Raw genomic sequence first — 27,598 nt, 5'->3', positions numbered from 1 at the left:
AAAACAATCTGTCAATGAGATTCTTGACATATTTATCTTTTTATGCAATCTGCAAGATGGTCAAGTCGTACCTTTCAGGTCAGCTGACTTCATAAGAGATGGGTAATTCCAGACAGAAACCTGGTACTTGGGGAAGCCATGGCCAGTTGCTAACTCCTTGTATTGTGATAACCAGAGCAACGAACAAATCTGAAACGACAATAATATATCAATTGGTATCAGCATTGGGTGTTTCTTTTAATATATGGCACCCAGGAAGTTTCACCTCTCTGTCATGAGGGAACTTTCAGCAGTCAGAGATGTGTCGCTGACTTTGGCCAATTTTCAGGCCAAGGGGTCATTTGAAAATTGCAAGCAGTTTCTGCTGGAGAGTCTGATTGAAATGGCAGTGAAAATTGTTGGGTTAAACACTGGAGTCTTCACACTGCCTGTAAAACTTTTCAAAACATTTTGCATCAACCTCAAAACAATCCATTACTTGGACAACAGTCGCACAGAAACTGCAGGGAAAATACTCAGGGCAGGGTTTATCATGCAATCCGCCACGTGTTACATGGCGGTGGGAGGCCACCCAACATTAACTGAGGGTGGGATCTCCTGGTTCCACCATTGTCAATGGGGTTTCCCATTTAATGCACCCCTCGCCACTGTGAAACCCGTGGCGGGGGCGCACCCTTGGCAGGACCAGAAGATCCTGCTGGCATGAATGGCCAGAAAGTTCCGGCCTTGGTCTTTCTCCACGCTTTGTATTTCTGGTACAGTAATCCAATCCTTTCACTGATGTGCTGAGCCTTTACCTTGCCTTCATTTGAAAAAGTGACAAATTTGTTGCCCCAACAAAGGGCTGAAGTGATTGATACATCCGTGTTTGCTCAACTCACACATCTGACCAAGGGCAGCAGAAATGGCTTGAAATCAACCTTCAGCATAAAACTTCAATGTGGTGATGACTTTTATCACAGTGGGTGGAATTCTCTGACCTAGAGCTAAGTACTGTGGTGGGGGCAGGGATGTGGAGAGCTTCCTGCTGTGGAGGCAGGTGGGAAATCATGTCATATCTTCCCTGACCTCATCAATTATGCAGCCGGGAGCAATGATTCCATTGTGGAGCAAGTTTGACTGAACTCATCCTGCCATCATAGCTGGGTGCCATATTGAAAAGATGCCAAACATCCCTGACTCACCGTTGAAGAAAGAAGATGGACCTCTTCAATGACATTGAGACTGGAGCATCCACCTGGTAGATGCTCCCCCTCCTCCACCCACTCTCCACCAACACCATCCCTCCCCGCCCCGCCCCTCCCCCCCCCCCCCCCCCCCCCCCGCCCCGCCCCCCACACCCACTGCTGTGGTCTTCCAAAGTTCCATGGTCCAGAGTCACTGGCAGCCTTCATGTTGAACTATGGAGGCAGCTCCAGGCTTTCTTTGGATAAGTCCTGACCTCTGCATGCCACGCTGTTCCAGATGTGTTCTTTCTTGCCAGCATCACAGAGAATCTCGCATCTGGGGAAGATTCTGGTCGGGCCTTCATTTGCATCCTATTAGTGGGGTGCAAATCAGTTTCACGCCGGCCTCCAGTGGGTTTCCCGATCTTCTGCCAGCAAAAGGTTCCAATATTTGGGCCTCCTGCCGAATTCGTTCCCCCTGCACACTCCCTCTCCCCCCGCCACCTCCCAAATGTGCCACTGAACATGCCAACAGGGGCATGAGAGAATTCCTCCCAAAACGTCAGACTCCCCCTGTAATGGATACTGTTTCAGGTGACACCCCCAGAAATAGCAAAACTGCCACTTGCTGAAACATAGACAGTGAAGTCGGATCTCATCCAATAGGCCCAAGCTGTTGGGCCTGTGTCATATGATGTGATCACATAATATTATTCTTTGATTTCATGTGTCTGCCATGATTATGTCCCTGAAAAGCAAAAGGAATTCCTTTTGCTTTTCCAAATACAATGCAGCCATTGTATTTTGGAGGGGCCAAAAGAGGTGGGGGAGTAGCAGTATTAGTTAGAGAGCATATTACAGCGGTGCAGAGGGAGGACAATTCAGAGGGGTCGTGTAACGAGTCATTGTGGGTGGAGCTCAGAAACAGGAAGGGCGCAGTCACTATGTTGGGAGTATACTACAGGCCCCCCAACAGCCCAAGGGAAGTGGAAGAATGGATATGTCAGGAGATACTGGATAGGTGCAGGAAAAATAGGGTTGTTGTAGTGGGAGACTTCAATTTCCCTGGTATAGACTGGAAATCGCGTAGGGCTGGGAGTCCGAATGGGGAGGAATTTGTAAAATGCGTACAGGAAGGTTCTTTGGAACAATATGTAGATAGCCCGACTAGAGAGGGGGCTATACTGGACTTAGTACTGGGGAATGAGCCCGGTCAGGTCTTCAAAGTTTTGGTCGGGGAACATGTGGCAAATAGTGACCACAATTCTGTTAGCTTTAGGATAGTGATGAAAAAGGATGAGTGGTGTCCCAAGGGTAAGGTGTTGGATTGGGGGAAGGCTAACTTTAATGGGATTATGCAGAAATTGGCAGCTCTTGATTGGGAGAGGCTGTTTGAGGGTAAATCCACATCTGGCATGTGAGAGTCTTTTAAGAAACAGTTGTTAGGGCTTCAGGATAGGCATGTGCCTGTAAAAAAGAAGGATAGGAAGGGTAGGATTCGAGAACCGCGGATAACCAGGGAAATTGAGGGATTGGTCAAAAAGAAAAGAGTGGCGTACATTAGGTCCAGGCAGCTAAAAACGGAGGGAGCTCTGGAGGAATACAAAGAAAGTAGGAAAGAACTCAAACGAGGAATTAGAAGGGCAAAAAGGGGTCACGAAATGTCTTTGGCAGACAGGATTAAAGAGAATCCCAAGGCATTTTATTCATACGTTAGGAACAAAAGGGTTGTCAGGGAAAAAATCGGACCTCTCAAGGACAAAAGTGGGGAATTATGCTTAGAGCCCAAAGAAGTAGGGGAGATCCTAAATGAATACTTTGCGTCGGTATTCACAAAGGAGAGGGATGTGTTGACTGGGAGTGTCTCGGAGGGGAGTGTTGACCTGTTAGAGAAAATCTCCATTACAAGGGAGGAGGTGTTAGGTTTTTTAGGGAATATAAAGACTGACAAATCGCCAGGGCCTGATGGAATCTATCCCAGGCTGCTCAGGGAGACGAGAGATGAAATCGCTGGGCCTCTGACGCAAATCTTTGTCTCATCACTGGACACAGGTGAGGTCCCAGAGGACTGGAGGACAGCTAATGTGGTCCCGTTATTTAAGAAGGGTAGGAAGGATAACCCGGGAAATTATAGGTCGGTGAGCTTGATGTCCGTGGTCAGGAAGTTGTTGGAGAGGATTCTTAGAGATAGGATGCATGCGCATTTGGAAAGGAATAAACTCATTAACGATAGTCAGCATGGTTTTGTGAGAGGGAGGTCATGCCTCACTAACCTGGTGGCGTTTTTTGAAGAAGTGACTAGAATGGTTGACGAGGGAAGGGCCATGGATGTCGTCTATATGGACTTTAGTAAAGCGTTTGACAAAGTCCCTCATGGTAGGTTGGTGCAAAAGGTTGGATCTCATGGGATAAAGGGGGAGGTGGCTAGATGGGTGGAGAACTGGCTTGGTCACAGAAGACAGAGGGTGGTAATGGAAGGGTGTTTTTCCGGATGGATGCCTGTGACTAGTGGTGTTCTGCAGGGCTCTGTATTGGGACCTCTGCTGTTTGTGATTTATATAAACAATCTGGAAGAAGGTGTAACTGGGGTGATCAGTAAGTTTGCGGACGACACGAAAATGGCTGGACTTGCAGATAGTGAGGAACATTGTCAGAGGCTACAGAAGGATATAGATAGGCTAGAAATTTGGGCAAAGAAATGGCAGATGGAGTTCAATCCAGATGAATGCGAAGTGATGCATTTTGGTAGAACTAACGTAGGGGGGAGCTATACGATAAATGGCAGAACCATAAAGGGTGTAGATTTGCAGAGGGACCTGGGTGTGCAAGTCCACAGATCCTTGAAGGTGACGTCACAGGTGGAGAAGGTAGTGAATAAGGCATATGGCATGCTTGCCTTTATAGGACGGGGCATAGAGTATAAAAGTTGGGGTCTGATGTTGCAGTTGTATGGAACGTTGGTTCGGCCGCATTTGGAATACTGCGTCCAGTTCTGGTCGCCACATTACCGGAAGGACGTGGAGGCTTTAGAGAGAGTGCAGAGGAGGTTTACCAGGATGTTGCCTGGTATGGAAGGGCTTAGTTATGAGGAGAGATTGGGGAAACTGGGGTTGTTCTCACTGGAAAGACAGAGGATGAGGGGTGACCTAATAGAGGTGTATAAAATTATGTAAGGCATAGATAGGGTGCAAGGTGGGAAGCTTTTTCCCAGATCGGTGGTGACGTTCACGAGGGGTCATAGGTTCAAAGTGAGGGAGGGGAGGTTTAACACGGATATCAGAAGGACGTATTTTACAAAGAGGGTGGTGGGGGCCTGGAATGCGCTGCCGGGCAAGGTGGTGGAGGCGGACACACTGGGAACGTTTAAGACTTATCTAGATAGCCACATGAACGGAGTGGGAATGGAGGGATACAAAAGAATGGTCTAGTTTGGACCAGGGAGCGGCGCGGGCTTGGAGGGCCGAAGGGCCTGTTCCTGTGCTGTATTGTTCTTTGTTCTTTATTCTATTGGCAGGTCACATTTAGCACTGTGTACAGCTGCTGGAAACAACTGGTGATAACAGGAATGCTGTTGTGGGAGGTGTGCACCAAAAGGGCACTGAATCAAAAGCTACCAAGCCACAGTGAAAACATCAATTCGCTCCAGTGTACTTGTCCTGCTGTCAAAAACTTCAAAATGTATAAAGGTCTCACAAATGTAACAACCCAACCTCCGAGGGCGATGTACCATGAAGACACGCTGCTCAGGGGAAGGCCCACAGGACCACAGGTCAACTCGGGTGCAGTATTAACTGTGGCTTTGCCAATGTTGCCCACATCCTTAACAACATTTAAAAGAGTTTTTTAACAAACAACAATTTGATTGAGAAAATCAGGAGCAGCGCTGCCAATCAAGGAAGAAATTGTGACATTGGATGTTTTTCAGCAGTTTACATCATTCTCTCGGGGTTAACGGGAAGGTGCTACATAGCACTGCCTCAAGAGCTTTAAAAAATTGTCCTATGTAATTGGGAGGTCCGCAGGGTCTGTGTTGTTGGCAGGGGATCATTTTAAGTTCCACATCATGGAACTTATGTTGGAATATTATGTGATGCCACAGCTTGATAGAAAATATTATAGGTATCCATTAATGTTAGGTAATAGAACAGTAAGAAGTTTCACAACACCAGGTTAAAGTCCAACAGGTTTATTTGGAATTACGAGTTTTCAGAGCACTCACCTGATGAAGGGGCAGCGCTCCGAAAGCTCATGATTCCAATTAGACCTGTTGGACTTTAATCTGGTGTTGTGAGACTTCTTGCTGTCCCCACTCCAGTCCAATGCCATTAGGAAATGGAGGTAGTTTAAGTAATTTATATTTGTGTTGTGTCAATTAGAAGTAAGGCATAAATTTAAGTAAGTTTAATTTGTCTTTCTGTGTTTGTACGCTAAGAAAGGGAATGCAAGGAAACAGCCTGGACTGAATTCAAGAGGGTAAATCAAAATAATTTTGACCATTGAATATGGGCAGTAAAAGTAGAGACAACATGCAGAGCTTTTTGGGAAGTAGTACCCTTGGAGGAATTTAAAGATTCACTTCCTTCGGTAGTTAGGAGCCATGTTGCGGGACAGAGGGTTAAAATGGCTAGACAGGCAACAGAGATGGTATTGATTATGAACTGATCTTTCGATCCAAACTTTTTTCATCACCCCCATTGTGGCCAGGAGGCCAACAGCCAGAGCAGCCAGGCCTGATGGGAATTAGGACAAGCCAAATTGAACCGGCACAGGTCAAGGCAAGCTGGGCAAGTCCTGACATGTCCTGTGTACTTTGGCCTGAGGCTCCCTCCCCAACCAAATAAGGACAATGTTATGGATGCTTTACCAGACACACCAGTGCCGCATTTCCATATATGGTGGGGCTACATGTGCTCCGTGCATCCACAGGTACTCCTGGCGCCTTCCATATTTGGACTCCGTAATCCCATTGGCTGGCTGCCAGGGAAACTTCTGGAAAGGTGCCAAAAGGAGGATAACAGGGGAATCCGAGAAACCCCACCAGCGAAGACTCGGTGTCAGCAGCAGAGGTGCAACAAGGATCCAGTGAAGAATCAGCGAAGAACCAAGACTATTTTCGTAACGTGGAAGATCCTGAATTTGGAACTCAGCAAAGACCCAAGACAAGGAATCATGCCCGGTGGAGCGAGCCCGGCCAGTTCAATCTCACAGGTAGTATTCAGGCCTCGGATAAATGTGCTAGAGTAGTGTTTAGTTTAAGTAAAAGGAGTTTCATTTAACAAAGGTGTTTTGTCAAAGTTTGGTACCAAAAGTATTGTAATAAAGACAAAAGTTTCTTAAAGTATAATCGGGAGTCAACTCTCTGTCTTCTGTTCATTACACAAGGAAGTGCATCTTGATAAAAGAGTGATAATACACTGGTCAAAGTGTCGAATTTCCAGACAACACCATAAATCTAAGAAGGATAGAAAATGGGCAAGTGAAAGGAAAACAAGTAGCCAAGGAAGCAAAGAGACAGTTGGGAATGGTGAAGAAATTTCACCTCAGATCAGAAAGGAAAGTGCTGAGGGTGAAAGCGAGATTCAAAGGCCTGAGGTGGGGCACATTCAGGCAGATTGCTGGAAACTAAATTGGAGACCACGTGCAGTCAGAGGAAAGGTAACACCAGAAAAGGAAGTCATTTTGAAACTGTAGCATTGGTACAGGTTAAATCTGTTCCCTTAGAATCTACGAGAAAGGAGAATATGGTTCAAGATAGTTCAGAGAATTCTTCTTTAAGTACCTTTGAAGGAAGTCAAGCTAGTTAAGGTTTTGGATGCTTTATTTCAAAGGGAAAAGTGTCCCCTTACTCCTCCAACATAATAAGTAAACAAATTAAACTTTTGAAAGGAACAGGGACAGATCAACCATAGATGGTGGCTGATGATATGATGTGTGTTCCAGATAGTTTCATGAAGGAAAAAGCATTAATCAGGGATCTCGATGGAATTTATTAAAATGTTTCTTTATGTAAAGTTAAATTAAGAATTGACTTTGTAAGTTGAATTGTTATAGTGGAATTATCCATAAATCACCTATTGAAGGAGTTGTATTTATTCTGGGTAATCATTTGGCCAGTGAAGACAGTAATACGGTGACACTGTATCACAGCAGACAATTGATCATGTTGATCTTACAAACTCTTGAAAGCTACTATAGACAAAAATGAGCTTGAGCAGCACAATGGGGTGTGAGACACCAGTGGCGGGCCTTTAGCGAGGCTCGCTGAACACCGGTCATGAGTCTCACAAACACTTTTTTTTTAGCGCAATCAGCTCCGTGCCAGAAATCGGCGCGGAGCTCATTATCATATGGAAATAACAATTTCCATATGATTAGCGGGCCTGGGACGGTAGTCTCTGGGTCCACTAGATTCGCCCCCCACCCCCGCTGGGAGCGGTTCCCTCCAACGGGGTTTATGACTGCTCCCCACAAATGGGGAACAGGCATCCTCACCCCACTGGTGCGGGCAGAGGCTATTGAGGCCCCCTCCCAGAAGGTGGGTAGCAAGGGGGAAGATGCATCTTGGTCAGTGCCATCCTGGCAATGCCAGCGTGGCACCCTGGCACTGCCCAAGGGGAGCAGTGGCACTGCCTGCTGGGCACCTTGGCACTACCCACTGGGCAGTGCCAAGTGGGTGGGGCATAATGGGGGCGCAATCAGTGGGGTGGGAGGCCTCGCTGCCACTGGGATCGGTGAGGGAGGGAGGAAGGAGGCGATTGGGGCTGACCCGGGAGGTCCGGTAGGCCATCGACCGGTGGCGGGGGTGTCAGGAAGGCCAGCGATCAGGGGGTCTGTGAGACAGGCCAGTGATCGGAGACCAGCGTGGCCGGTGATGGGAGGCTGGGCCAATGTGCATGCGTTGATCTCTGCACGGACAGATCGGCGCATGAGCAGTGGCCCACTCAGCACTATGCTGCCGATCTCAGATGGGAATAGGCCCTGCCTATTGCTTACCAGAGTGGATCACGCTGAGGCGCTCAGCGATACACAGAGTGTCGGAGATTCGCTCTGCTAAGTACGCCCAAAAAACGGGAGTACTTACCAAACCTGATCACTGTGAAAAACCAACTTTCATGTACAAAAGATGAGTTTGATAATGAAAAAAGAGAATTGGCAAGAACAACAGAATCAATCACAGAATGTCGAACACTTGACTGAGTACATGAACTTAAATGATAAACTTATAAAAGAAAACTTAACAAAGCGCAATCTTTGGTTAAAATCTGATGAACTTCAGACATCCGATTTCTCTATGAAGATTCATGGAAAATGTCTTGAATAGGAAAGGAATTGCTGGTAAATCAGAATAATTAGTCGAATGCAGAATTAAAAACCAAACTAAAGGACTGTTAAAACTTTGTCACGAAAAGAGCAATGAGGTTCGAGAACTTGGAAGAAAACTGGAGTAAATGAAAGAGAATAAGGGTGGTATAGAGTGTTCCAAAGTTGCGCCTGTGTAGCAAAACTCAATGTCCAATTCTAATGCAGTTGAGCAAAAATCTGATCCAAGTAACCTTACTGAGGTTCATATCCCAGTAATGGACAATGGGAAACAACTGAAGTGCCCAAAAATTTGGAAATCGTGAAGAGTCAACAAAAAATTTAATTACAAAATTATTTCTCCAAGTAAATGACCAGAGACACTCATTTACAGGTGCTATCCCAATGATCAAACACAAAATGTATCAGTTGGAAGACAGGCAAGTGGACAGTTCGCAAATGACCATCAAAACCTGTTGAGAACTGGGCAGAGATAGTTCAAAAATTATGCAAAACATTGAAGGGTTAGAACAAACTGTGATCCTTCAGAGAAAGTAATTGATGATGCTCAAAGAGTAGTGGAACGGAGCTGTTCAAAATGGGGTTTGGGAGAAAAAACAAGATCATAAAAGGTTCAAAGAACAAACCAAGCAGGAGTACTTCTAAGTGAACATAAGAAGCATCTTAATATCATCCCTGAAACAGCTAAAAGAGATGTTTTACCAGAGAAGAAATGAGATGTTAATGCACAAAAATGTCAGAGAATTTTCAGGTGAGACAGGGGAGGAGGTAAAAGAGGAGGAGGCATTGCATTATTAGTTAAGGAGTCAGTTACTGCAGTAAAGATAGATGATAGCTTGGAGGGGGCATCAAATGAAGCTTTGTGGGTAGAGCTTAGGAATATAAAGGGGCAGCCACATTGTTGAGTGCTTATTATAGACACCCAGATAGTCAGAGGGATATTGAGGAGCCCAGCGAACCATGGATGACCAGAGATATTCAGGATACAATGAGAAGGAAAAGAAAGTCTTTTAAAAAGTACAAGGGGAGCAAATCAGTGGAGGCATTAGTGACGTACAGAAAGTGCAAGGTGGAGCTTAAGAAAGCAATTAGGAAAGCAAAGGGGGGTTATGAAAAAGCTCTGGCAGATAAAAGTAGGGAAAATCCCAAGATATTCTATAAGTGTATCAATGGGAAGAGGACCAAGGGGGCAATCAGTGGGTGGAGCCAGAGGACATTGGTAGAGTGTTGAATGAATACTTCACATTCGTCTTCACCCAAGAGAATAAGGATGATGGTATGGAATGCAGGGAGCAAGATAGTGAGGTTCTTGAGCAAATTGACATCGGGAACGATAAGTATTGGAGGTATTGGCAACCCTGAAAGTGGATAAATCTCCAGGTCCAGATGAATTGTGCCCTGGGCTGCTTTGGGAGGCCAGGAAGGATATTGCAGGGCTCTGACCGAAATCTTGACATCCTCTCCGGCCACAGGGGAGATGCCAGACGACTGGAAAACAGCTAATGTGGTTCCGCTATTCAATGACTTACATCCAGAACTGGGAGGAATTCGTCAAAGCGGCAGAGAAACTCTGCCTGACCGAAACCATGAAGGTTCATGTGGTCATTAAGTATCGGCACTGTGCTGGGCTTCTCTCCATGAAAGTGACTGATGATGTTTTGATTTGATTTATTATTGTCACATGCATTAACATACAGTGAAAAGTATTGTTTCTTGCATGCAGACAAGGCATACCACTCATAGAGAAGGAAACGAGAGAGAGAAGAATGTAGTCATAGCTAGGATGGAGAGAAAGATCAAGTTAATGGAAGGTACGTCCATTCAAACGTCTGATAGCAGCAGGGAAGAAGCTGTTCTTGAGTCGGTTGGGACATGACCTCAGACTTTTGTATCTTTTTCCCAACAGAAGAAGGTGGAAGAGAGAATGTTGTGTGTTGTGTGAGAATGTTGATGTTGTGTGCCTGCAGTACAAGACAGACCAAGCTCAGAATGTCAAGAAGTTTGAGAAATTCCAGAACCAATTGATGCGTCTCATGGTTTCCCGGGAATCACAGAAACCTGATGGAGATGGACTAAAGATCAGCATTTGCTGACTTGCAAACCCATTGATGGAGGGGACAAGAAGAACTTCTGTGAATAGAAGCTATTGGGAACTGGAGGGGGGTGTGGAACAGGGGCTGACAGTGGAGAGTGGAGATGAAGTTTCTCTGAGGAGGCTCCAGTGGGAGCTCGGGTTTATTGGAGCTTTGAATCTACTCCTCTTGGTGGATGGACTGGGATTGGTTCAGCCAGCAAGACTCAGACCTCTGAATTCTGGTCGTGTATCATGTTACGTTTCTGCAGTCAAGACAAAGTCCTTTTCCTTTGCATAATCCTCATGGTTTGCGATTCCTTGGGGAAGATACCAGTTAGTGTTGGAGCTGGCTGCTAAAATAAATGATCCTTGGCTGAATCTGCCTCCTCTTTTCTCATTTTCGTTTTCTTGCTGAATCCTCCCTCAGTGTACCCGAACAGGTGCCAGTGTGTGGCGGCTAGGGCATTTTCACACCAACTTCATTGCAGTGTTAATGTAAGCCTACTTGTGGGACTAATAAATAAAACAAAGTAAAGTAACTCCATTGAAGGCTAAACTCCACCTGAAATTGAATTCAGTCTAAACTTCACATTCTGGTTCGTTTGCATAGCATTGGCGGCTGAGATTTACCGCTCAGTTCAAATTCATACTTAACATAAACATACAACTAAACATACAAAGATATGAATAGGAGCAGGAGTAGACTAATTGGCCCCTCGAACCTGCTTGGCAATTCAATAAGATCATGGCTGGTTTCACTGTGGGAGCACTTACACTTTCCTTTCTTCCCCTATTTACCCTTTGACACCCTTGTTGCTCAAGAATCTATATAACTAAGCCTTAGAAATATTCAATGCCCCTGCCTCCACTGCTCTCTGAGGAGGAGAGATCCACAACCCTCTGACAGTAAAAATTTCACCTCACCCCATGTTAAATAGATACCCCTTATTTTTAAAAGTGTACCTCGTTCTAGTCTCTCCCACGTGGGGAAACATCCTTTCAGGATCCACCCTGCCAAGTCTTCTCAGGATCTTATAAGATCACCTCTCATTTACATGATCAGTGTAGCCCCGGAGGATCATCCGCACGGGGAACATGGAACACTTACATAGAACCAACAGATAATATGCTCATCCTATCAGCTTGGGTAGATTTAATTCCAAGTCCCAGAGCTAAAAAAGCTGTTCAGTTAAACTACGATACCACCCAACCACTTGAGAAAATTTGATATGAATTAAGGTTTTAAACTGATTGGTAGCGTAAGACAGAAAACATGCATTGCAACATTGTTCACAGTTAAGCAATACTCACCTTTACAGCTGACTGTTGATTATCAATGGTTACGTCTGCTTTGCTGTTAATGTTGGCTCCTGGATCATTGAGCCAGATATTCAGTCGACCATCATTGCCACCACTAGCAAGGAGCCCACCATCTGGTGACCATTTGAGGCTGCATACTTGGGAGTTGTGAACAGAGTGTTCCAACATGGTGCCGTGCAATTCTTACATCATGATGGCGAATTGTGCCAAATCGGGAGCCACTGCAGAAAGCAAACAGATGGAAATATATATGACACATTTTTATTCCTATTTCAACAAACTTCGGCAGTTATTTACAAAATGTGAAATTCCATTTCCAACATACCTCAAATCAGTCCGACATACGAGTACAGCGCAACTTGATGGGGAGAACTCATTGGATGCCCCATCCCAGAATACAATGCATTCCATGGAACTATAGGAACCCAACAGTGCATAAAGATGCCATTCAGCCCATCAAGCCTGCAACGACTCTCCGAAAGAGCATTTTACCCAAGCCCACCCCTCACCCTTCTACATAATTCGCACATTTACCGTGGTCAATCCACCAAACCTACACATCATTGGACTATGATGTTGTCGTGGGGAAATTAAATAAATGGTTACCTGACACACAAAATGGTTGCCTGGCACACAAAATGGTTACCTGGGAAGGGACTGGCACTGGCACTGGCTTTTAGTACAGACAAGTTACTTAGAGTTAAAGCATGCAGGAACCGAAATGCTGCAGGAAGCTAGTCAGAGCTTGAGGCACTTTAAGATAAGGGCAGACCCAGAACAATAAGGTCTGATGATAAGATTAGTCACAGATGGGAACATAAATACATAAATGCAACAAAACCAATCACTGAATGTGTAGATCGAAACCAGTCATTGATAGAGGAAATGTATCCATTCTATGAACAATGCTACGTGAACTGCTCATGTCTGATGTACCTGCTCATGTACCTGTCTGATTGTAACGATGTGTTAACTATCGATCACCGTGATCTGTCTACTCAACTTATAACGGTGTGTTAAATGGCTAATGTCCGGACTACCTATTGTCTAAAAGTTAGAAAAATGATCAACTGCCATTGTATGATTGAGAAGGTAGCTGCCAAGTACTGCGGAGTACCAGCGCTTTCTCCCCGAAGCTTCGTATCCGAAATAAAACTGTGTTATTGAACCTCCAGCCTGACTCCGGTGGTAAATTTCCCACAACAATGTGGAGATGCCGGCATTGGACTGGGGTGTTCTTACTGTGCCCATCTTTGGACTGAGAGAGGAACCAGAGCACCCAGAGGGAACCCACAAAGGAGAACATGCAAACTCCACACAGTGGCCCAAGCTAAATTCGAACCCAGGTCTCTGGCGCTGTGAGGCAGCAGTGCTAACCACTGTGTCACCATGCCACTCAAAATCAAGAACCTTTGCATCTTCCTGATATCTTCCACTCTTGTCGTACTATCTTCCTCAAGGCTGATGGCCACTTGGCAGGTGAAAGGAAAAAATGGAGATGTCAGGACATTGGAGACTTGAACTAACCTTCATGGTCCATTAACAGTGACAATAAGATTGATACAGAGGCAACTTGCAAACACCCAAGTGATTCTCCTTTGCAAACTGCAAATTGTTTCTTTTTTTTCCCTATTAATTCCAAATGGTACTGCCCCCTGTGGCTTCAGCAGAGCTAGAGACTCATTCACCTGTTCTGGGCTGAGATACTCATGGAAGACTAGGAATTATGTTCTGTAGAAGGGTCATTTAGATCTGAAATGTTAACTCTGTTCCTCATTCCACAGATGCTGCCAGACCTGTTGAGTTTGTCCAGCATTTTCTGTTTTTATTTCAGATTTCCAGCATCTGCAGTATTTTGCTCATATTTATTAGAATTATTGGCTATCTGACCTCGCAGAGATTTTCAGAACTGTATCGAAAAAGGAAGATTTAAATGTTTTCGGGTTAATTAGGAAAAAAATACAATATCCTAATGCTCAATTCAACAGAAGAAGGCAGTCTGATGCCACAGAGACAAGGAGGGGATCAGGATGCTAACGAGCCCTGACCTAATGAGCTAGTACCTGAAACCATTATCCATAATGATCTGACACAGACAATTTGTTATCTCATTTTGGTTAGACGTTAGTATTCACCAGGTATGATGAGAAACTGTGTCCTTGAATATAAACCATGGGTGGTTTAACATAATCTCCACAGCCCCAGGCCCAACTGGGCAGGAAGCCATACAGTCTTTCACAGGCCTGGGTCAAACTCCCTGAATCTCTCAGTTAAACATTGCGGGAGCAGCTTTGGGTCTGACACATGGCCCAATAAAGCGACCATCGATGCTAAGGTAAGTGTTTGGGAGAGGGTTTGAGGATGATCAGAGGTAGGGACATGCCTGAGGTTGGTGGAGGTTTTGTTAGTGAGCCCAGAGGACCTCACCATGCAAGCCTAGGGTTAATACTGCAGTCAGGTCCCAATGGCATCATCAGAACCTGACCTGCATATTTAAAGCAAGAACCCACTGCCTTCCTGCTGCTTGATAGAGGGGCAGCGCTCCAAAAGCTTGTGGCTTGTGCTACCAAATAAACCTGTTGAACTTTAACCTGGTGTTGTGAGACTTCTTACTGTGTTTCACAACACCAGCATTAATATTGGGACCTCTATGAATTCAACAGGACAGTAAGTAGCTTGGTGCATTTTAAGCACTTGCCTGCCCACTATGACTGATGGTGTTCGAGTACACAAAGCATCCTGGGCTTGAAAATCAAAATAATCTTTCCATTTATGTGAAAATGATAACTCAAATCAATAAAATCTACACAAACAAGATGTGCGCAGAAGAACTGGGGAATTTTACTTACTCTTTTCACATTGGTTCTAAACAATGCAATGTTTAACATGCAAAGCATAAAGCTATGTTTTGCAAAATGGAGAAAACATCAAACACAAAATAAATTTTTATTATTTTATTTTAAATTTTAGTTCCAGTTTCTGCTTTTTCCCACTGGAGTGGTTAAATATGAGGTTCTCTCAGTAACTATTTCAATCTGAACAAAACTGTGTCTCGAAATGAGAAACTACCCTGATTCTGCCTTCTGCCCATATCCCCTGATCCATAGAAATACATAGAAATCCAATACATACAGTAAAAACCCAGAAAATGCTAAGTCAATTTATGCCTGTTTCAGGAACACGTAAGTGCTTTGTAAAATTGAGCTAAAATGTGTGAAACGTGTGAGTTCATATAAGTTTAGACGGTGGTTGTGCAACCAGATTACTAAAGACATACCTGCTAAGAATGTAATCATTCCAGCTCAGAGCACCAACCATCGAGTTATGGCTGTGCATATTTTGTAATTTCTTCGTAGTCTCAACATCCCATAACTTGAATTTAAAGGAAAGATTGTGAACAAAATGTATCCAATCTACCACGATCTGAATTTTGCGTGCAACATATTCAATGACAATTATTAATCTCCAAATGTCATCCTACTACACCTTCTCTCAATCACCCTCGAATCTCCCACCATCATGTTTGATCCAGTGATAGTGACCCTTGACCTTTCATCTCTCACCCTCGACCTGCCTTCTATAAGCGTCCCTCCATCATTCTTAATCTGTCTTCTGAGGTCCTCAATTCGCCCTCAGACACCATTGACCTGCCCTCTCTCAAGGTGGGCTTTCCCTCCATTATGCTTCAACTCCTCTATCAGTGATACAGCTGCCTCAATTAAATACCCAGGGCTCAACATTGGACATTGGAACTCCCTGGGAGCATTGGATGCCAGCCTGTAGGCCAGACAACTGCTCTATTTAAACTACTTTCTCCCCTGCCACACTCCATCCCTCCACACGGATCATTCAACCGGTCGATGCCCCATTATTGCTCCCACTGTTACTTTGGCTCCACCATATGTAAGCCCTGCTCTTGACCCCAACATGCAAGAACCCACCCCTGCTTCACCCTACCTGCTAATGACAGTCCAGATCCATGAACTTTCCCTGCTCCTATTCCCCATCCCCTTTTCCTCAGTGTTCAACAAAGACAACTGCTCACCTCTGATCTGAATGAACCACTTCATCTGGTGCATGCCACCTTTAACCAGTTGTAAATCAGATGGCACATTTGTCGCTGGTTTAACCCTGAAAGTGTAATTTAATTTGGAATATAGAATCATAGAATCCTACAGTGCAGAAGGAGGCCATTTGGCCCATCGAGTCTGCACCAACCACAATCCCACCCAGGCCTTAACCCCATAATCCCATGCATTTACCCTAGCTAGACCCCCTGACACTAAGGGGCAATTTAGCATGGCCAATCCACCTAACCCACACATAGTTGTAATTTATCAAGGAGATATGGCATACAAATATATGGAAAAGAGATTCTGGCCAGACACACCACTGTAACACTGCCAACTTAATTCCTTCAACTCAACCTGGCATTGGCAAGATTTTGGCCCCCACCTGATTAAATCATCCAACCTGCTTCTGATAGCCCCATTACATTCCGAGCTGCCAGCTGCAGTCCTGTGATGCAGACTGAGGGGACGAGGCCTGCTTAGGGTGGAATGTCCACTGCAGCCCAGAGATGACTGGTCTCCACTCAGGATCCATTGAAAATCTGCAAAGGCCCTGGTTTGGGGCTGCTTTTATCCATCCCAAAAATGGCCCCCGGTGCCAGGTGACCGGAGTCAAGTGGAGAGAATTCTCCCTCCAGGAATTTCTTCAGCCCTGGCCTTTGAAACACTGGCCAGAATTTTCTGATCGTTCACACCAGCAGGATTTTCCCATCCCGCCACAGCGTATGGAGATTTGGCTTGCTGCCAAATTCTCTACCTTCACTGCAGTGGCCGTGTGTTGTGAATGGGCGGTAAGATGGCGCCCTTCGAGCGACCTTCACACCAGGATGAAAAACGCAGGGTCCACCTCTCCTGATTATACAATCTTTATTGCAGATGTATTTCTGTTATCACTTTTATAATGGCAACGCTTCTTAACGCCAAATGAAGAATGCCAGAATTTATTGCATGCGACATTAAAGTGTAAAAAATTTGATTTAAACAAACAATAATTTCTATAATCTATTTGGTTACTCAAATCAAGCTGAAAAGATGATCATTAATATCCTCTCACCTGCACATCTGCAGCACTGGTTCCAATTGCAAGGTTGTTTCTATCCTTAATCCAGGCGACTGATGAGATGAACCCTGATTCCAAATTTATGGTTTGCTGCACTCCCTTCTCCGGGTGCCAGAGGTACACTGCATTGGAAAGTGCAATGGCTACCAGATTTGTAATGTTCCAGTCAACCAAGTTAAGATCTAAAAAAATTAATACAGAATTGGGTCTAACAGCAAAAAACTATACTTCATATCGTGCCTTTAGCATGAAATGACTTGGAGGAGCTTGCAACACTCGTTCAAAATGGTGACAACCTGTCCATCAAGCTGTACCATGCTTTGAGTGATAATGTCTTAATGATGAGGCAGAGCAATAGCAGAGACGGAAAGAAAAGGAAGCAAATCCTGCACTCCGGATGCCACAACCTTTCGGGACCTCCTGCCCCATGTGCCCAAAGATTTGTGGGAGAATCGGCCTGTTCAGCCACATGAAGACCCGTGGCAGAAAAATAAAACCTCGAGTACATTTGAGTGTCACGGTGGCACAGTGGTTAGCACTGCTGCCTCACAGCGCCAGGGACCCGGGCTCGATTTCCAGCTTGGGTCACTGTCTGTGTGGAGTTTGCATATTCTCCCCATGTCTGCATGGGTTTCCTCCGGGTGCTCCGGTTTTCTCCCACAGTCCAAAAATGCGTGGCTTAGGTGAATTGGCCATGCTAAATTGCCCCTTAGTGTCAGGCGGACTAGCCAGGGTAAATGCATGGGGTTATGGGGATAGGGCCTGGGTAGTATTGTGGTTGGTGCAGACTCGATGGGCCAAATGGCCTCCTTCTGCACTGTAGGATTCTATGATTCTATGATACATGTTATCTTTGAATGGAGGGACAGCCATCAGCCAGGGCAATTGGTTTCTTTGGCTAATTAGACTTCCTTTCAAAATTTTCCAGCGGCTCCTTCCAAGTCCCATTTTCCCTTCTTGCCCAGGTAAACTGGGTGAAACAACCTATGATGGAAACCCAAAATATGACGGCCAGTTGAAAATGGGATTCAACTTGTCTTCTGTTCAGCAACCAGACCCTCTAATATGACAGTTACCCGGCCAGTCAACTTGTTAATCAAGATATAAACACAAACATAGCCTGCAGTTTGACAGGTTGAGAGGACACTGTAAACTAAAATGTCTTACTGCCTTAGAATGCACAGCAGCCTATTATGCCTCACAGAATAGATTGGAAAATGCTCTGGGACATCAAGGGTAGTTACTATTTTGTGGTTCTTGGCAGCCATATCACAGTATAATGACAGAATGTTTATCCCATTAAGGAGACTAAGCAAAGAATTTTGTGAACACACAATAGATTCTTGCTTCAATTTCTCTAAAAAGGTGACAAATACTACTAAAGATAAACCACTTTTATGAGCAAAAACTAGGCCTCAAAAGCCTGTGGTATCTCCCTGCCTCCAATTACTATCTCACACAAGGAACACAATTAGCCACAAGACTTGTCACTTCCAGGTCTGCAGCTTACAGAAAAAAAATCAACAGATACAGAATGCACGTAATGAACCCGTGGTAAGGCTTCCATGGCAAGGTGGGCAACAGGGATTTACCTGTCTGGAATGACTGAGGGTCAGTTTGCAGAATCCTTTCTTGTATACACAGCCGAAAAAATATTTTGCTAACCTCTGTAGTCAAAGCTGATATTTCAGACAAAATTCGTTCATCAAAGCTTGTGAATTCAACCACTTCCTGGTTTGACAAGACATGCAAGTAACCTAACCGTCTTAATTTCTGGAAGCTTGAGTTAAGTTGGGTGCAATTCTGGTGTAAATGACTGAATCAATGAGTTAGCAGCTTTTTGCCCTTGTTATCATGTTATTTACATACACTGAGGACCAGTAATCAATCCGACTGGAATTTTTGAGCAGGAAAAAGATCCCAGATCTATTACCCAAGCTCCAGCAAACATGCCAGGACAACTCCAATAAAATATAGAACGGTAGATGTAAAAATTGTTTATTGATGCACAGTTCCATGATCATTAGTTGCGTCTCCATACATCATCTAACAGCCTTGAAGTTGACTATTGCAAGAGGATTTGATAGACAGGACAGCACAGGTCAACTTGGTACCATTCTCACATAATGTTCACACACACACACACACGTATTTCTCTGCAATGGTGATTGAATTAAAATCAGACCTTGACTGATCTCTACTGCTACTGGTGTGAAGATCAATTAACTAAACACAGGCTAGGTATTCAATCTCTGTCCTTCCCACTGAACTATTTGGGGTTCTAATAAAGGTTATTGTTATTTATTCGTTGTTATTTAAATGTGTTTATAACCGCTAGTACTAGATATAGGGGCCAGAGTGCTCAGTTAGCTAGAGTGTGGAGGAGAATGACACCAAAAACATGGATTTAATCCCCATACCGGTTGAAGTAGTTTTTGGGGCCTGTCTCCTCGCCTTGCCCCATAATAATAATATGACATAAATTTCAAGGATTTCCTTAGCAGCAACAGTAACAAGAATGTAAAAAGGCCTGAAAGGTAAAAATCTGCCTAACAACAGTAACAGCAGCATTTTCAGGGACAGGCAATACCTCTAAAAGTGATCAGGGCATTTCAACAATATGAGAGCATCTAAAGATGATCAGGTGTGAATCGCTTTAGTGGTAGAAACAGGTTACTTAGATGACTGCTATAGAAATGTTAAGCTCCACAAACAGAAACAGTTTATCTAAATGACTGGGTGATTCAGGGCTGTAGAAATGCTAAGCTCCAGAAAAGGAAAGAATTCAAGATATGTAGACAGCTGACTCGAGTTTGAAATAACAAAAGGACAAACAGTATAACTGTTACTCCTCTTTGGTAGCAGCCGACAGTCCACACCTCGCAGCCAGAAGTCAGTTCGACATTTCAGGCCTTTTAAAATTCTTTTTACAGTTGTTACAAGGCAGATGTAGTATGGGGATTGAACTCATGCTGGTGGTGTCATTCTCCTCCACATTCCAGCCAACTCACAGCCAGGAGGCTGAGATCCATTTCACAGCCAAGGGGTCCTGCAACATCTTTTAATTCTCAGAGATGCTGTAGTGTTGCATCTAAGTCTTAGAGCTAAGGCATTGCAAGAAACTTTTAATATCTTTGCTGCACCAGGAAAAGACATTTCCCAGACTTGATCATCAGCCCTGTGATGTTTGGTAACTATAAGCTGGATTTGACTTATAGATTTATAAATTTGGATGTTGTTTGGAAAGGGAAGTCTTTGGGAGCTCTGACATTCCAGATATATTTTGGAACAAGGGGATAATTTCTACATAAACTGTGTGTGTATTTAGCCATTCATAAACGTAAGTATCTTAGAGTATTGTAGTCCTTTTCATTGTATAATTTTCTGTTTTGTTAAGTTAATAAATATTCTTTAATAATTGTTTACACAATGACTGAACTGACTTCTCACTGAGGTTGAATGTGACTCCTCACATTATTCCAAAAAAACTACACACTCCCATGAACCGGTGTTTCGAGTCGCAGGTAACATCAGTGTGGTTTGTGACAATGAACCATGAAAGGCAATCCTTAGTCTATGAGGACATCAGATAAAGCTCGGCACAACATTGTGGGCCGAAGGGCCTGTTCTGTGCTGTACTGTTCTATGTTCTATTACATAGAGAGAGAGAAATACCAATATTCTTCAAGTCTTTAGACTTACATTTGGTTCCAGGTAATAGAGTTTATTTTGAATGTTATTTTTCGAATAGTGTTCATTCCACTCAATGGAATTATCTATTTGGTAGAATCAAAACATTTTGAACTAACATCCGTTAAGAAAAAGGTTTTGCTTCACAAAGTTATTTTACAATATTATGCTCAATAAACTTCAACAAAATTGAAATAACCAAATAGTGCAATGCTTCTCTTTAAACACATATTTTGGATCAAATCTAATATCAACTGCTTCCTTCCTTGATGATATCAGAACCATTCTGTTCAGATAATTACCCATTTGTTGTAGTCTTGATACAGCACAATAGTCAGTTGTTAATTTGTGAAAATGCTGATACCAATATCAAGTTCCTCAATAATATCATTATTACATTCACATTCATTTTCCCCGGCAATATTAATTCAGGTTAATATTGCAATTCAACAAACCCCAGAGAGAATAATCTGCTCATTTTCTACTTTCAATTTAGTTCTAAAACCGGTGTGAATGAGGCTTGGGATATACAGAAGCCAATCTCAAAAATATATGATTCCTAAGGAAGTAAAAATGTTTGTAAAGCCCAGAAATCTGCAAGAATACTTACAGTAATCATCCTTCAGACCTGGAGCATCTAAGACTTTCATAGGGGTGAGGGATATACACCGTTTGCTTTTTGTACCATCACATTCACCAGGAAGAAAAGCATCACCAAGGTTGTTCTTGTCTGCTGAGATAAAGAACAGCAATTTCAACATGATTGCGAGGACCTTTAATTCCTTTCTTATCAGTGCCTCAATCTAATCATAAATACTGACCAATAATCAGTAAATGGATGAGTCACAGTAAAATTCATTGGCAATATTTCACCTTGCTGGAATTACGTGTGTGCATATCACCTTACTGTCCAGACACTGGCCTGAAGAATGACCAGTTAAGTAGCTAAAGGCAATTGATACCAACTTTAATGGATGATAAATTAAATAACTAGGGATAGAAATTCTTCCTGGGTAGGACCGCAAAATGCAAAACATCAAATATATATATCCTGTCCATATGTTCAATTCCAGAATATCTGGTGGGTGTATAACAGGCAGCTAATGTGTGATACCATTCAATTTATCCTACTACCCAAAATGAATTTCTATTCTCTGTCAGATCAGCACTGAGAAGAATACTGAAGTCTAGATGTACAATGATTCAAACATCAGGATCCTGAACATTACATGACTTTGAAAACTTCATCATGGGCAATCATAGATGAATATGACATCATGCAGCTTGGGAAGACATGTAGGAATTTAACCAGGCTGGGAAAACAAAGTGACCCTCATTGGTTAAGAAGCACACATCAAACCCTGCTCTGTTTCAGGCGGGATAGAGGCAGAAGGATAAAAGGTGGGGGGTGGCATTGTTGGTCAGGGAAAATGTTACAGCGGTACTCAGGCAGGATAGATTAGGGAGATTGTCTACAGAGGCCCTATGGGTGGAGCTCAGAAACAGGAAAGGTATGACCACATTAATGGGGTTGTATTATAGACCACCCAATAGTCAGCGAGAATTGGAGGAGCAAATCAGCGGAGAGATAGCTGATAACTGCAAGAAACACAAAGTTGTGATAGATGGGGATTTTAGTTTTCCACATATAGATTGGGACTCGCATACTGTTAAAGGTTTAGATGGGGTAGAGTTTGTAAAATGTGTTCAGGAGAATTTTCTACATCAGTATATAGAGGTGCCAACTAGAGAGGATGCGATATTGCATCTCCTATTGGGAAATGAGTTAGGGCAGGTGATGGATGTGAGTGTGAGGGAACACTTTGGATCCAGTGATCATAATGCCATTAGTTTCAACCTGATCATGGATAAGGATAGATCTGGTCCTCGGGTTGAAGTTCTGAACTGGAAAAAGGCCAAATTTGATGAAATGAGAAGGGATCTGGGAAGTGTGGATTGGCACAGGCTGTTCTCTGGTAAGAATGTAAATGGAAAGTGGGAGGCCTTCAAAGGAGAAATTTTGAGAGTGCAGAGTTTGTATGTTCCTGTCAGGATTAAAGGCAAAGTAAATAGGAATAAGGAACCTTGGTTCTCGAGGGAGATTGTTACACTGATTAAGAGGAAGAGAGAGTTGTATGAAATCTACAGGCAGCAAGGAACAGATCAGATGCTCGAGGAGTATAAAAAGTGCAAGAAGCTACTTAAGAAGGAAATCAGGAGGGCTAAAAGAAGACATGAGGTTGCTTTGGCAGACAGAGTGAAGGAAAATCCAAAGAGCTTCTATAGGTATGTTAGGAGCAAAAGGATAGTGAGGGATAAAATTGGTCCTCTTGAAGACCAGAGTGGTAGACTGTGTACGGAACCAAAAGAGATGGGGGAGATACTAAATGGTTTTTTTGCATCCGTATTTACTGAGGAAACGGGCATGGAGTCTACGGAAATAGGGCAAACAGGTCGGGAGGTCATGGAACCTTTACAGATTAAAGGGGAGGAGGTGCTCGCTGTCTTGAGGCAAATCAGAGGGGATAAATCCCCAGGACCAGACAGGGTATTCCCACGGACCTTGAGGGAAGCTAGTGTTGAACTTGCAGGGGCCCTGGCAGACATATTTAAAATGTCAGTATTCACGGGGGAGGTGCCAGATGATTGGAGGGTGGCTCATGTTGTTCCGTTGTTTAAAAAAGGTTCCAAAAGAAGTCCGGGAAATTATAGGCCAATAAGTTTGACATCGGTGGTGGGCAAGTTATTGGAAGGTGTGATAAGGGATAGGATCTACAAATATTTGGATAGACAGGGACTTATTAGGGAGAGTCAACATGGCTTTGTGCGTGGTAGGTCATGTTTGACCAATCTATTAGAGTTTTTTGAGGAAGTTACCAGGAAAGTGGATGAAGGGAAGGCGGTGGATGTTGTCTACCTGGATTTCAGCAAGGCCTTTGACAAAGTCCCTCATGGGAGGTTAGTTAGGAAGGTTCAGTCGCTGGGTATACATGGAGAGATAGTAAATTGGATTAGACACTGGCTCAATGGAAGAAGCCAGAGAGTGGTTGTGGAGGATTGCTTCTCTGAGTGGAGGCCTGTGACTAGTGGTGTGCCGCAGGGATCGGTGTTGGGTCCATTGTTGTTTGTCATCTATATCAATGATCTGGATGATAATGTGGTCAATTGGATCAGCAAGTTTGCTGATGATACAAAGATTGGAGGTGTAGTGGACAGTGAGGAAGGTTTTCAAAGCTTGCAGAGGGATTTGGACCAACTAGAAAAATGGGCTGAAAAATGGCAAATGGAATTTAACGCAGACAAGTGTGAGATATTGCACTTTGGAAGGACAAACCAAAGTAGAACGTACAGGGTAAATGGTAGGACTCTGAAGAGTGCAGTTGAACAGAGGGATCTGGGAATACAGGTACAGAATTCCCTAAAAGTGACATCACAGGTGGATAGGGTCGTAAAGAATGCCTTTGGTACATTGGCCTTTATAAATCGGAGTATCGAGTATAAAAGTTGGAGTGTTATGGTAAGGTTATATAAGGCATTGGTGAGGCCGAACTTGGAGTATTGTGTACAGTTTTGGTCACCTAGTTACAGGAAGGATGTAAATAAGGTTGAAAGAGTGCAGAGAAGGTTCACAAGGATGTTGCCGGGACTTGAGAAGCTGAGTTACAGAGAGAGATTGAATAGGTTGGGACTTTATTCCCTGGAGCGTAGAAGATTGAGGGGAGATTTGATAGAGGTGTATAAGATTTTGATGGGTATAGATAGAGTGAATGCAAGCAAGCTTTTTCCGCTGAGGCCAGGGGAGAAAAAAACCAGAGGGCATGGGTTAAGGGTGAAAGGAGAAAAGTTTAAAGGGAATATTAGGGGGGGCTTCTTCACGCAGAGAGTGGTGGAGTGTGGAATGAGCTGCCGGATAAAGTGGTAAATGCTTTTAAGATTTAAGAAAAACTTGGACGGGTTCATGGATGAGAGGGGTGTGGAGGGATATGGTCCAAGTGCAGGTCAGTGGGACTGGGCAAAAAATGGTTCGGCACAGACAAGAAGGGCCAAAAGGCCTGTTTCTGAGCAGTAATTTTCTATGGTTCTATGGTGAACATGACATTGACCCAGTGCTGAAATAGACTAACACTGCTGAATACCTATTATAATGATAGCTTAACCCAGGGAATGTAACAGTGCATTCACTTGACATTCAAACTGAATCTCATGGGGGGAATTTTAATTGGAAAACTGGAATGGGGTTAGTGATTGTTCAAAAGGCTGAAAATAACAGCGTGCACAAAAACTGGCAGCAAGCTGCTGACTTTCACCTTCAGGCTGAGGATAAACTGCTGAACTTAAAAAACCACTGCGAGACCAGTGGGTTGGTAACTATAACGCGTGATGATGTTCATTAAAAGCAGGATTTGAACTTTAGTTTTGGGTGTACAGATTTTCCAGGCTTCGCAGAACTTGCTTAGAAAATCAAACATGAGAGAGCTGAACAAGCAAATCTGTTAAATACTGAGAACTCGTAGCTGCTTCCTTGCCTCTGTGAAAGGCTTTTGCCCACAGGACTTGTTCTGAAAGGGTGTTTGCAGGGATCATTTCCAATACATTCAAGTCAGTTCATTGGACCTTCACTTCCCAGCTGTCAATCTTCAGTTCAGTATGGGAGCCACTTCTACAGCTTGAACTGGGACTTCAGGTGAGCAACAAGATGAGCACCAACCACAGCAACAGAAACAACATCAATAGCAATGGCAGCCAGCCTTCTCCACAGCCACATGTTGCTCCACAGAGCAGAGGAGATGGTCACAGAGCTCCAGCTCAAAGGAAGTGATCTACCCAGTGCAGGGTATATAAGTAATGGGGATAAGCTTCCTCGACATGACTGAGCAACAGGGCCTCAGGACACCCAGGCTTTTGTGGAAAGTTGCTGCTGACATCTGCAGCCTCCTGAAACAAGACCTCCTTCCAAGAGGATGAGACGGACAAACATTGCCAATGCAATGTCTGCCAAGGTCACCTCTTACGCCCATTTTCATTTGGGGAGGTCAGTCAGACCCAGAAGGCTCTCACATTTGCTGCAGTATTTCCACAGATACAAAGGGCAGGGTTTTGGGCTGGGACCCCAACATCAAGGTCAAATGGGAGCCCAGAGACCACATTTTGTGAGAAACAGCTGCTCAGCCGTGATTTTTCCTGAATTGGCCAAACCCAGTAAGCTTTTTTTTAATTCATTTGCGGGATGCGGACATCACTGGTTAGGTCAGCATTTATTGCCCAATCCATAATTGATCTAGAAGGTGGTAATGAGCTGCCTTCTTGAGCCACTGCAGCCCCTGTGGTGTAGGTACACCCACAGTGCTTTAGGGAGGGAGTTCCAGGATTGTGTCCCAGCGACAGTGAAGAAATGGCGATCTATTTCCAAGTCAGGATGGTGGGTGACTTGGAGGGCAACTTCCAGGTGATGCTGTTCCCAGGCATCTGCTGCCCTTATCCTTCCAGGTGACATTGGTCATAGGTTTGTAAGGTGCTGTCTAAGGAGCCTTGGTCAGTTCCTGCTGTGAATCTTGTAGATGGTGAACACTGCTGCCATTGTGCACTGGTGGTGGAGGGAGTGAATGTTTGAAGATGGGATACCAATCAAGCTTTATCCAAGATGGTGTCAAGCTTCATGAGTGTTGCTGGAGCTGCACTCATCCAGGCAAGGAGAGAGTATTCCATCACACTATTGAAGATGGTGGACAGGCGTTGGGGGGGTCTCGAGATAAGATATTTGCCACAGAATTCCCTGCCTCTGTTCAGTTTCTGATCAATGGTAATCTCCAGGATGTTGATAGTAGTGGATTCAGCAATGGTAATGCCAGTGAATGTCATTGCTTGCCATCCAATTAGGGCAGTGGGCAGTCTTTCAAAGCTGAAGGGCCAATAGGATGCTCTGCAATGTTGAAGGAGCTGCATCCTTCCATTGTAATTAAGACAAAGAGAATATGCCTCTGTTGTACCTGTTAATTCTCAGATACTTTCAACCAGTTTACTTACTCCAAGGTTTTACCCCGGTGCCCTTATTTGCAAGATGGACAAAGGACAAACACAAGTAAAGGTTCAACAAGTTTATTAATAATAACACTATTAACCCTTAAATTACCCACATAAAACAAGAGGATACCACAGATTCAAGTATACTACCCGTAAAGGTGGTTTGGTTAAACTGCAGGCCCGATTCTCTGAGTCCCTCTGGTCTGTCGTCACGAAGGTGAGCCTCGATGGCCGCTTCTTCCTTCCTTCCTTCCTTCTCTGGTCAGTCTTCTGAATGGTCACGGCCGCCTCCCCTGTCGAGTCTTCGCCGCTGTGTGACTCGAAGTGTGTCCCTTTATCCCCAGCCTGCTTGCCTTTCCAGAAACCTCTCTGGCTTCTGGCCAATGAGGTCCCAAGAGGGGGTTCCAATACCCAGTGGGTTTCTTGATGTCTGCCTGACAGGACACCAGGGTCCGCACCCCAGGTGTCCATCTCCATGTTGTTGAACTTGTTATCAGGTAAGGTTTTTACAGGATCTCTTGGTGACAGAAAGTCTGGCCCGATCTGGGCTTCTAACAATAGACCGATGCATTTCAATGAGGTGCCATGATCTCCTGCTAAGTCTCAAGTAGAGTGTAACGACCTTTGATGGGTGGTTGATGGGTCAGGCCCAGACACATTTGTGTATTGTACAATTGGCCTGCCTGAGGTTTGACTGTGTTTGATTTCAAAATGCCCAATTCTTTAATTTAGGATATCCAATTTTATCAGCCTTAAAACTAGGCCCTGTTTATATCACCACACCTCCATCTTGTCAAAGTTTACAATTTAAAAATGGCCACAGCTGCCAGGCCACCATTGTGGAGGGGACACTTCCACAGGGGACCTGTAGTCACAG

The 27,598-nt window shown here is 44.1% G+C and overlaps 1 protein-coding gene across 1 annotated transcript in view; it reads right to left on the bottom strand.

The window, feature by feature from the left end:
* Positions 1–21,461, bottom strand: part of LOC144510639 (cell division cycle protein 20 homolog) — a 46,700-nt gene extending 25,239 nt beyond the window's left edge. Inside the window, 7 exon segments of the mRNA XM_078240324.1 lie at positions 72–189; positions 6,072–6,296; positions 11,872–12,033; positions 12,035–12,101; positions 15,158–15,252; positions 17,005–17,192; positions 21,311–21,461. Of these exon segments, the coding sequence (XP_078096450.1) occupies positions 72–189; positions 6,072–6,296; positions 11,872–12,033; positions 12,035–12,101; positions 15,158–15,252; positions 17,005–17,192; positions 21,311–21,461 (1,006 nt within the window).
* Positions 21,462–27,598: the final 6,137 nt, after the last annotated feature.

The sequence above is a fragment of the Mustelus asterias genome, chromosome 1 (genome assembly GCF_964213995.1).
Source record: "Mustelus asterias chromosome 1, sMusAst1.hap1.1, whole genome shotgun sequence".
NCBI lineage: Eukaryota > Metazoa > Chordata > Chondrichthyes > Carcharhiniformes > Triakidae > Mustelus > Mustelus asterias.
The sequence above is the reverse complement of the archived record's forward strand: the minus strand, read 5'-3'. Positions and strand labels throughout refer to the sequence as shown.